Source organism: Camelus ferus, chromosome 9, assembly GCF_009834535.1.
Source record: "Camelus ferus isolate YT-003-E chromosome 9, BCGSAC_Cfer_1.0, whole genome shotgun sequence".
NCBI classification, from domain to species: Eukaryota; Metazoa; Chordata; class Mammalia; order Artiodactyla; family Camelidae; genus Camelus; species Camelus ferus.
The window spans coordinates 11,226,067-11,237,895 of record NC_045704.1 but is presented as its reverse complement, the minus strand read 5'-3'; the positions used below and the strand labels follow the sequence as shown (position 1 = coordinate 11,237,895).

General features: G+C 39.5%; 1 protein-coding gene across 1 annotated transcript in view; it reads left to right on the top strand.

The window, feature by feature from the left end:
* Positions 1-965: 965 nt before the first annotated feature.
* LOC102511007 (vomeronasal type-1 receptor 4-like) overlaps positions 966-11,829 on the top strand; it is a gene marked incomplete at its 5' end in the record, with an annotated part of 34,615 nt that continues 23,751 nt past the window's right edge. The window contains one exon of the mRNA XM_032487385.1: positions 966-1,120. Within this exon, the coding sequence (XP_032343276.1) occupies positions 966-1,120 (155 nt within the window). The remainder of the gene's footprint in view (positions 1,121-11,829) is intronic.

Sequence of the window (11,829 nt, the reverse complement as noted above, 5' to 3'; positions counted from 1 at the left end):
AGGAAAAATATTTCTCTAACTCCTTCTAATATTTTTGGTGATAAATGTATGTATATATTTAATTAAAGATATATACACAAGTCATAAGAGCATGGCTTAGGGAATTTCACTAACTGAATACAACTCTGTACACAGCACTTAGATCAAGAAACAGAACGTTGTCAGTCTCCCAGAAATCCCTTTGTGCTCCTCTAAATCACTACCCCCATGAGTAGAGTTCTGTTGCACATACTTACAGGAGTGGAATTTTTGGAACATAGATTGGCATCGATTATAACATTCAGGAAGTCAGATCACTTTTGCCTGTTTTGTACTTTACCTAAACGAAGTCATCTCATTTGGTCACTTTCATGTTGACCTTTTTTCCCCCCATTCCATTTGATTGTGTGAATTTATCTATATTGTTTTATATTACTGTTGGCCTTATTCGCACGGCTGTGTTGGAGTCTGTTGTTTGAATATCAAACATTTCATTCATTGATTCTATGTTAAAGAACAAGTGCGTAGTTTTGAATTTGGGGTTTTTACGAAGAATGGGTAGAGCTCATATAAAAAAGTAGTCAGGTTTTTCCATGGCTGGTGCGCGTGCGCGGGGGTGCGTGGCGTGCGCTTGTGTGCGTCGCGAGCGCGGGGGGTGAGTCGCCGGCGTGAGCGTCCCCGTTTAGGAGACGCGCGGCCCTAACGTGTGCGGGCTGCGTGTGGCCCCGGCTGTTTAGTTCTGACGTGATTCCCAACGCAAGCGCCCTTCCTCGGCCTGGAGAGCGGCTTCCGCGGCTCCTCTGAAGCGGCCCCTGGGAGTGGCTGGCCCGAGGCCTGGCTGGGAGCCGTGCGTAGGCATCCAGAGACCAGCAAGAGCGGAAGCCCTCGTCACCCTAGGGCTGAAGAGGCAGCAGGCGCGGCAAGAGAGCCCCAGGGCCTGGCAGAGCTGGAGGCCTGGAGGAAGGGCAGCTCCAGAGGGGCTGTGATTGGGAAGAGATGCCATCAGTGGCTTCCAGACCCTGAACACAAAGCAAGGAGTGGGCAGACGGGAATTCATCCATCTCGCTCTCCTTCTGTCTTCCGTCTCCCCTGCCTTGTGTGGACCGAACCCAGCCAGGCGCCAGGCTGTTAGCAAGCCCAGGTAAGATGCCCCAGGGCAGAGACACTGATGGAGCCTGGGTCTGGCACTCGGGGGAAGGGAAGGAGAATAGACCTGGTGAGAACAGAATTAAAAGCTCCATTCTAAACCCATGCCTTCCTCCCCTTAATTTCTGCTGAGTTGGTCTAAGTGGCTTAATTAGAAATGTGAATAGTCATCACTGAGCTTTTGTTCAGATCGAGTCTTCCAGGGGATTCTGAACCTTATTTGGTCCGTTACGACCACCTAGAGAATTTTTTTGTTTATTGAAGTATAGTTGATTTACAGTGTTGTGTTAGTTCATGATATACAGCATAGTGATTCAATTATACATAATATATATAAATTCTTTCCCATATTCTTTTTCATTATGGGTTATTGCAAGATACTGACTGTAGTTCCCTGTGCTATACATTAAGACCTTGTCGTTTATCTATTTTCAATATAGTAATTAGGATCTACAAACCCGAAACTCCCAATTTATCCCTCACCACCGCCTTTCCCCACTGGTAACCGTAAGTTTGTTTTCTGTTGGCTGTGAGTCGTTTTCTATGGCTGTGAGTCTGTTTCTGTTTTGTAAATAAGTTCATTTGTGTCATTTTTAAAGATTCCACATATAAATGATACCATATGGTAAAGAAAATAACTAGTCTTTTGATATAATCTACAATTTTTTGTTGAATATATTCATACGAGTGGAATTGTTAGCACATAGGATTACATCTGGTTAGCTAAAGTAGATACTACCACACAGTTTTCAAGAATGTGTGTCCTAATTAGAACCTCCACCAGCAGTGTATAAGAATCTTGGGTTTTCGATATCCTTGCCAAAACTTCTTGTTTCCTGTCCTTTCGTTTTAGCTTTCTGATTGGTGGATCGTTGTAACAAGTGTGGTTTTACTTAAAGTTTTCTGATTAGTAAGGATGTTGAACATCTTTTTTTCACGTGTATTTTCATTGAATAAACCCTTTGTAAAGTTTCTGTGGGGAAGTTATATCTATTTTGTTCTGTTGTGTCACGTGTAACAGTTCTTTGTGCTTTATGGAATTTTCTCCCTCTCTTGCTCTGTGTGTTTGTTAATGAGAATCGCTTTTAATTTTAATACAATTTAATTTGTTATTGCACATAGATGGTTAAATATTCTATGCTGTTTATGAAATAATGTCTTATTCTAAGGCCAGAAGAATATTGTCTAATTATTGAGGATTTCCTCTTTTCCAACATGGCTAGCAAGTTCCAGGTTCTTCTAAAAATGTGTGTTTTGCTTTCTTTCCATTTCCTGTTAATTCTCATGACTTCACTCAGCTAAGATCATTTCATTCTTAGCAGTGAGTCTCCATAAAACTTCCTGGAGATATTCTCCTGCCTCTTGACGTCTTTGGTAATCCCTTGGGGGCACGGAAGTTACTCTTGTTGTCAAAACTTTAATGAGCCAGTTTACACAGAAGAATGATTGTCACCCTTATCTAGAGGAAAATGTGCTGAGTGACAGAATAGCCTCCAGGGATGTGGAAATAGGAAGAATGTTCTTGTCATGGACAATGATTGGAATCCTGGGCAATTTTTCTGTTCTTTACCATTATCTCTTCCTTTACCACACTGGACATAAGCTGAGATCCCCAGATTTGATTCTCAAGTACCTGGTCATAGCCAACATCTTGGTCATTCTCGCTAAAGGAATCCAGAAGACAATGATAGCCTTTGGGTTGAAACTTTCTTCAATGATTTAAGATGCAAACTACATCTGTCTGTTCAGAGAGTGGGCAGGGGTGTGTCCATTGCCACCACTTACCTCTTGGTTATCTTCCAAGCCATCACGACCAGCCACACAGACTCCTGTTGGAAGGGTCTTAACCTCAGAGCTCCACAGTACATTGGCTTCTCCATTTCCTTCTGCTGGATCATGTACAATACAATAAATTTTATGTTTCCTGTGTATGTGTTGTATGTGTCTGTCAAATTGAGCAGCAAAAACCGCATAAAGAAAAATACTTGGGATGTTTTCGTGTCTCTGATCATTAGGTAATTACAGGCTCAGTATATATCACATTAACAATGTTCCTTGAAGTTTTTCTCTGTGCTCCTAATCTGGCCAGTGGATCCATGGTATTTATCCTGTAGAGACACAAGCAACAGACCCACTACATTCACAGGAATAAGGTTCCTCCCAGATCCGTTGCTGAGTCCAGAGCCACCCAAAGCATTCTTATTTTAGCGAGCACCTTTGTATCTTTTTACACCTTTTTTCTCCATCTTTCACACCTGCAATGCCTTTTTTTACAATCTGACTTGGTGGTTAATGAACACCTCTGACCCTATTTCTATGTGTTTTCCAGCTATCATCCACTTTCTGCTCTTGAGCTGTGACTCCACCATTTCCAGTCTCTGCTTTCTGTGGGTAGGGAATACACAATGCCCTCATCTCATCAGAAAAATGTTATTTGTATATTTTTGCACAATATTCAATAGTGAGTTTACTCTTCGTGCTTGAAATATCAATCTAGAATCTTCAGGAGAAGCCACATATACCTATGAGGTTCTGTAGGTATAGGACTTTCGTCACCTGGTTGAGTGTCAGGACAGCATGATCAGCTGGAGGTGAATAAAGAAGCTTTGCCCCATTCTAATGCATAGTGTCCTGATGACAGTAGTCTTCATCTAACAATGCCTGAGCAAATGAAATGGATTTGGTTCTGGCTCCTGATCCATTAGTCAGGATGTTTCCCCAACTAGTAAACTTGTGAGAAAAATTTCCAGAATTGAGTGCAGTGAAGAAATGAGTGCTGGACATTGCTGATAGGCCTTTCTCCATTGGTTTTCCATTCATATATGTGGCTGATGGGCAGAAGCATGGAAAATTTTGGTTCTGGACTGTTTTTCTTAGGCATTTCATAAAAACAGTCTTGGAAGATACAGATCATACCATTCTTTGGGACAGGGGTCAGATTAGTTTGCTCTACAGGAACACAAGAGACTTGGGCCAAGGAGTAGCAATGATCCTGGTAACAAGAATTTTGGAGATCTAAATTTCAGGTCGAAAATTAAGCTCGAGAAGTCTCTGATCTTCAGTCAACATCAAGAGGTGTCCTGGGAACAAGTGAGTTTGTAAAATCCTGAAAAGTTATATAAGAATTTCCCACATCTAAGAGCTGAACTAACAAGGCCATGTCTTCACCACCAGAAATGCTGGTTGGCAATATACTAAGGCAGCCATTCCTTAAAAACCATCTTATTGGTGAGGTTAAGCTCAAACTGGGGGTAGAGCCCCAGAGGCAGCCTCAGATGTGCCCCGGAACAATGAGCTTGTCTAGATATCTGGGCTTTTGCTGTCTCACTGCCTCGTTTTCAGGCTATGCCGGGTCAAAATGTGATGGCTTCTCAGGCACAGTATGTCCATGTGGAACACAGAGCATGCAGCTGGGTGTATTTAGAACCCTGTTCCTCAAAGCCTCATGTTCCAAAGTACAAGAATTTTAAATCCGAGGATATTATTTTAGCCACGACTGAAGAAAGAGATGATCCCAGGAGACTGAAATCAGAAGAGCACTGAGGAGGAAATGCAGACATGGGACCTCCCATTCTAGAGGGATGAGTCCCCCTGCCCTGGACAAAGGGTTAGCTCAAAACCTTATGAGCAAGACAATCCATTTCAGCCAGAGAAAAGGCAAGATCTCCCAAAGTTAAATTCAAAAGGAAGGTGAGATATATGTATCCATGTCTGCATTCCACAAAACAAATAACAGGAAATTTCTTTGCAAAAAGTTCAGTCAGAGTTAAAAAGTTAACTCTGACAAAATCCAGATCCACCTGAAATCAGAGCTTTCCTCACGCAGAGTAGAGGCTCTGAAACTCAGGACAGGAAGATGGTCATTTCCACGCATCTGAAAGGGAAACTGTGGTTTTAGCATGGACTGCAAATACAGGGGGAGACCGGCTCAAAAGACAGACTCCAGCTCAGACAGTACTTGTCCATGGACATTTCAGTGAGTAAAGAGCTTCCTCCTACTTTGAGCAGAGGACAGTGATGAGTGCTACATCCAACATCCAAAGCTTTTCCTTCTTTATAGGTGCTCTCTCCTCTTCCTTCATCCTTTCCTCCCTCTCATGTCAACTCAAGGTGTCACTGGCATCCTGGAATTGCATAGGTCAGTCTTGGAAATAGACGCAGGAAAGAGAAGAGGTGAAGTAATTTTTGAAGTAGAGGAAAAAGCTCCAATATTACTTCTGCTTTTATCCGACTAACTCTCCAAGCTGGGGACTATGAGCCTGGTTCAAATGTGATATTAGGAGGAAAAGAATCTTATGAGAACATTAGAATGTCCCTTTTGGGTCAAGTAATTTTATATTGTGAAAGATAAGGAATTAGGATACAAGGGCAAAAGGTCTACGAGTATATTATGAACACTCACACACGTGCAGTGCTTTAAATTACAAGTGCTTTCCCAGGCCGAATCCTTTGTGAGAATCATAATACGCTTGTGAGAAATAGAGGCAGTGTGCCATCTCACCAGGGCATTCCGAGAATTAGGGTAGTGAACAAGTTGTTTAAAGTCAGGAGCAGAAAGTTCGCATTCAGAACAAACCAGTAGTCTTCCCACTACATCTCAGTAGAGCCCGTAATGAGGAAGACCCTTTGCCAACTCCGTTATCCATTTGTTCTGTAGGTGGGCAGACCACAGAATGGGGGAAGTGTCTCAGGTTCTGTTTCTCTCCTATGATTTCTTTCTGCAGGCTCGGCTATATCGAAGGGCAGGCTCTAGCAGCTGACATCCTCAGAGACTGGGCACCTTAGGCCCCATAAAAAGGAGAGATGAAGGATAACCCATGGAGGTCCCAGGGGAACATGCAGACCCTTACATTTTGTCTTGGTTTTGTAGGGCTGCCCTAACAAAATGCAATAACCTCGGAGGCTTAAACATAGGTATTTGTTTTTTCACGTTCTGGAGGCTAGAAGTCTGTGATAAAGTGGTCAGTGGGTTTGCTTCCTTGTAGTCTTTTGCTTGCCTTGCAGATGGCTGTCACCTCTCTGTGTTTCTTGTGTGAATGCAAAGGTATGATGTCTCTCTGTGTTTCCAAATTTCCTTCAAATGACTTGAGTCAGGGTGGATTAGTATCCCACCCTAATGGGTCTCATGTTGACTTGCTACCTCCTTAAGGCCCTATTGCAAATATAGTTACCTTCTCAGATAATAGAATTTGGGGCTTCAGCCTCTCAATTTGGGTTTCACTTTGGCTCACAAGTCTTAGCCCTCTGATCATTGGTTTGTTTCTTTTTTACATGCAAAATGCATTGGCCCAAGAACCATTTAAAACTCTGTTAAATTCTATATCTCTAGAACCATTCCTTGTCACAGTTGATTAAATCCATTATTTTATAGTCATAAAATGAAATCCTCCATAGCAATGCCAATGAATAATCTATGTAGTATGCAACCATAAATTCACAAACTAAGAAATTAAGAAAGTGAAATACAAGTTAGTTAATAACTTACTATCCCCTTTATGTAATACACAAAGGTAATGTATTCTGTCAGGTGTAACAGAAGTGGTTATCCCAGATTTAGTGACTGGAAATCAGCCAGTGCAGGCATCTGTGAAGTCTGGCAATATCTGTTTTTTGACGTAGGCACTGCATACTGAAATGTGTTCACTTTGAGCAATTTTATTGATCTGTGCCCCTAGAACATGTGCATGTATGTAAAAAAAAATACATATCACCACAAAAAAAGTGGCATTTGAGAGTAGATTTATGTGTAGTGCCCTGACATTGTCAAGATGGGGATTAAAGGTATTAAATGGAATGGCTGTCTGAGTAGTTTTTAAAATTACACTGAAATTTGTAGGATTTTTGGTAGTTGTGTAGAGCATTTTATATGGTTTGGATGTTAATCCCTCAACAGTCGTATTACTTGCAAGTATTTTTCCCATTCATTAAGTTGTCTTCATTAGTGTACAGAGATGCAACAAATTTTTGTATATTAATCTTGTGTACTGCAACTTTAGTAAATTCATTTGTTAGTTCTAATAGTTTTTTGGTGGAGACTTAAGGGTTCTCTACATACGTTATTATGTCACCTGCAAATAGTGACAGTTTTATTTCTTTCCTTCCAAGTTGGATGCCTTTTATTTTTCTCTTGTCTGATTACTGTGGTTGGAACTTCCAATACTATGTTCTGTAGAGGTGTTGATTTCAGCTTCTCAAGATTGTGTTTGATGTTAGCTGTGAATTTGTCATTAATGACATTTTTTATGTTGAAATATGTTGTCCCTGAACTCATTTTAATGAGAGTTTTGATCATTCTTGGATGCTGAATTTTGTCAAATGCTTTCTCTATGTCTATACAGATGTTGATATGGTTTCTCCCTTCCTTTTCTTAATGTGTATCAGATTGATATGCAGATAGTGAAATATCTTTGCATCCCTGGAATAAATTCCACTTAATCATGGTTGTAATCCTTTTTATATGCTGTTGAATTTGGCTGTTTTATAAGCTGTTAAGTTTTGTGAATGACTTTAGCATGTATACTCATTAGAAATATTGGCCCGTAATTTTCTTTCTTTTTCCTTGTGTTGTCTATGTCTGATTTTGTTATCAGGATAAAGCTGGTTCCCAAAATAAATATGGGAGTATTACATCCTTTTCTTTCTTTCTTTCTTTTTTAACATTTTTTAATTGAGTTATAGTCATTTTACAATGTTGTGTCAAGTTCCAGTGTAGAGCATAATTTTTCAGTTATACAAGAACATATATATATTCATCGTCACATATTTTTTTTGCTGTGAGCTACCATAAGATATTGTATATATTTCCCTGTGCTGTACAGTATAATGTTGTCTATCTATTCTACATTTTGAAATCCCAGTCTGTCCCTTCCTACCCTCTGCCCCCTTGGCAACCACAAGTTTGTATTCTATGTCTATGAGTCTGTTTCTGTTTTGTATTTATGTTTTTTTTTTTTTAGATTCCACATATGAGTGATCGCATATGGTATTTTTCTTTCTCTTTCTGGCTTACTTCACTTAAAACGACATTCTCCAGGAACATCCATGTTGCTGCAAATGGCGTTATGTTGTTGGTTTTTATGGCTGAATAGTATTCCATTGTATAAATATACCACTTCTTCTTTATCCAGTCATCTGTTGATGGACATTTAGGCTGTTTCCATGTCTTGACTATTGTAAATAGTGCTGCTATGAACATTGGGGTGCAGGTGTCATTTTGAAGTAGGGTTCCTTCTGGATATATGCCCAGGAGTGGGATTCCTGGGTCATACGGTAAGTCTATTCCTAGTCTTTTGAGGAATCTCCATACTGTTTTTCACAGTGGCTGCACCAAACTGCATTCCCATCAGCAGTGTAGGAGGGTTCCCTTTTCTCCACAGCCTCTCCAGCATTTGTCATTTGTGGATTTTTGAATGATGGCCATTCTGACTGGTGTGAGGTGATACCTCATTGTAGTTTTGATTTGCATTTCTCTGATAATTAGTGATACTGAGCATTTTTCCATCCTTTTCCATTACTTGGACTAGTATGAGAAAGACAGATGCTTGTCCTTCTTACTGTTTGGTAGAATTCCCCTGACAGTCTATGAGTCCTAGATTTCCATATGCTGGGATTTTTTCAGTTAAAAATTCAGTGTCACTACTATTGATGTGTCTGTTCATGTGATCTATTTTTCCCTAATACAGTCCTGAAATGATGTATGTATCTAGAAACTTATCCATTTCTTCTAGATTGTCTGAGTCGTGCCATATAACTCTTTACAGCCTTCTGAGTTTTTGTATCTCTGTTACATGGATTGTTAGTTCTTCTCTTTCATTCTTACTCTATTTATTTGTGTCCTCTTTTTTGTTGTTGTTGATGACCCTGGATAAAGTCCTGTTAGTTTCATTTATCTTCTCAAAAAAACAGATCTTATTTTCATTGACTAGTTCTATTGGGGTTTTTTTTTTAACATTTTTTATTGATTTATAATCATTTTACAATGTTGTGTCAAATTCCAGTGTTCAGCACAATTTTTCAGTTATTCATGGACATATACACACTCATTGTCACATTTTTTTCTCTGTGAGTTATCATAACATTTTGTGTATATTTCCCTGTGCTATACAGTGTAGTCTATTCTACAATTTTGAAATCCCAGTCTATCCCTTCCCACCCTCCACCCCCCCTGGTAACCACAAGTCTGTATTCTCTGTCTGTGAGTCTATTTCTGTCCTTTATTTACGCTTTGTTTTTGTTTGTTTGTTTTTGTTTTTGTTTTTTAGATTCCACATATGAGCGATCTCATATGGCATTTTTCTTTCTCTTTCTGGCTTACTTCACTTAGAATGACATTCTCCAGGAGCATCCATGTTGCTGCAAATGGCATTATGTTGTCGGTTTTTATGGCTGAGTAGTATTCCATTGTATAAATATACCACTTCTTCTTTATCCAGTCACCTGTTGATGGACATTTAGGCTGTTTCCATGTTTTGGCTATTGTAAATAGTGCTGCTATGAACATTGGGGTGCAGGTGTCATCCTGAAGTAGATTTCCTTCTGGATACAAGCCCAAGAGTGGGATTCCTGGGTCATACGGTAAGTCTATTCCTAGTCTTTTGAGGAATCTCCACACTGTTTTCCATAGTGGCTGCACCAAACTGCATTCCCACCAGCAGTGTAGGAGGGTTCCCCTTTCTCCACAGCCTCTCCAGCATTTGTCATTTGTGGATTTTTGAATGATGGCCATTCTGACTGGTGTGAGGTGATACCTCATTGTAGTTTTGATTTGCATTTCTCTGATAATTAGTGATATTGAGCATTTTTTCATGTGCTTTTTGATCATTTGTATGTCTTCCTTGGAGAATTGCTTGTTCAGGTCTTCTGCCCATTTTTGGATTGGGCTGTTTATTTTTTTCTTACTGAGTCGTATGAGCTGCTTATATATGCTGGAGATCAAGCCTTTGTCGGTTCCATTTGCAAAATTTTTCTCCCATTCCGTAGGTTGTCTTCTTGTTTTATTTCTGGTTTCCTTTGCTGTGCAGAAGCTTGTAAGTTTCATTAGGTCCCATTTGTTTATTCTTGCTTTTATTTCTTCTAGTAGAAAATTTTTTAAATGTATGTCAGATAATGTTTTGCCTATGTTTTCCTCTAGGAGGTTTATTGTATCTTGTCTTATGTTTAAGTCTTTAATCCATTTTGAGTTGATTTTTGTATATGGTGTAAGGGAGTGTTCTAGCTTCATTGTTTTACATGCTGCTGTCCAGTTTTCCCAACACCATTTGCTGAAGAGACTGTCTTTATTCCAATGTATATTCTTGCCTCCTTTGTCAAAGATGAGTTGACCAAAAGTTTGTGGGTTCATTTCTGGGCTCTCTATTCTGTTCCATTGGTCTATATGCCTGTTTTGGTACCAATACCATGCTGTCTTGATGACTGTAGCTCTATAGTATTGTCTGAAGTCTGGGAGAGTTATTCCTCCAGCCTCTTTCTTTCTCTTCAGTAATGCTTTGGCAATTCTAGGTCTTTGATTGTTACATATGAATTTTATTATGATTTTTTCTAGTTCTGTGCAATATGTCCTGGGTAATTTGATAGGGATTGCATTAAATCTGTAGATTACCTTGGGCAGTGTGACCATTTTAACAATATTGATTCTTCCAATCCAAGAGCATGGAATATCTTTCCATTTTTTAAAGTCTTCTTTAATTTCCTTCATCAATGGTTTATAGTTTTCTGTGTATAATTCTTTCACCTCCTTGGTTAGATTTATTCCCAGATATTTTATTACTTTGGGTGCTATTTTAAAGGGGATTGTTTCTTTACTTTCTTCTTCTGTTGATTTATCATTAGTGTAAAGAAATGCAACTGATTTTTGAACGTTAATTTTGTAACCTGCTACCTTGCTGAATTCTTCAATCAGCTCTAGTAGCTTTTGTGTGGACCTTTTAGGGTTTTCTATATATAGTAACATGTCATCAGCATATAATGACACTTTTACCTCTTCTTTTCCAATTTGGATCCCTTTTATTTCTTTCTCTTGCCTGACTGCTGTGGCTAGGACTTCCAGGACTATTTTGAATAGGAGTGGTGATAGTGGGCATCCTTGTCTTGTCCCAGATTTTAGTGGGAAGCTTTTGAGTTTTTCACCGTTGAGTACTATGCTGGCTGTAGGTTTGTCATATATAGCTTTTATTATGTTGAGATATGTTCCCTCTATACCCACTTTGGCGAGAGTTTTTATCATAAATGGGTGTTGAATTTTATCAAATGCTTTTTCTGCATCGATTGAGACGATCATGTGGTTTTTGTCCTTTCTCTTGTTGATGTGATGTATTACACTGATTGATTTGCATATGTTGAACCAGCCTTGTGTCCCTGGGAGGAACCCCACTTGGTCATGATGTATAATCTTTTTTATGTGTTGTTGGATTCTATTTGCTAAAATTTTGGTGAGGATTTTGGCGTCTATGTTCATCAGTGATATTGGCTTATAATTCTCTTTTTTTGTAGTGTCTTTGCCTGGTTTTGGTATCAGGGTGATGGTGGCTTCATAGAATGAGTTTGGGAGTAATCCCTCCTTTTCAATCGTCTGGAAGAGTTTGAGAAGGACTGGTATGAGTTCTTCTTTGTATGTTTGGTAGAATTCCCCGGTGAAGCCGTCCGGTCCTGGACTTTTATTTGTAGGGAGGTTTTTAATTGCTATTTCTATTTCCTTTCTAGTGATCG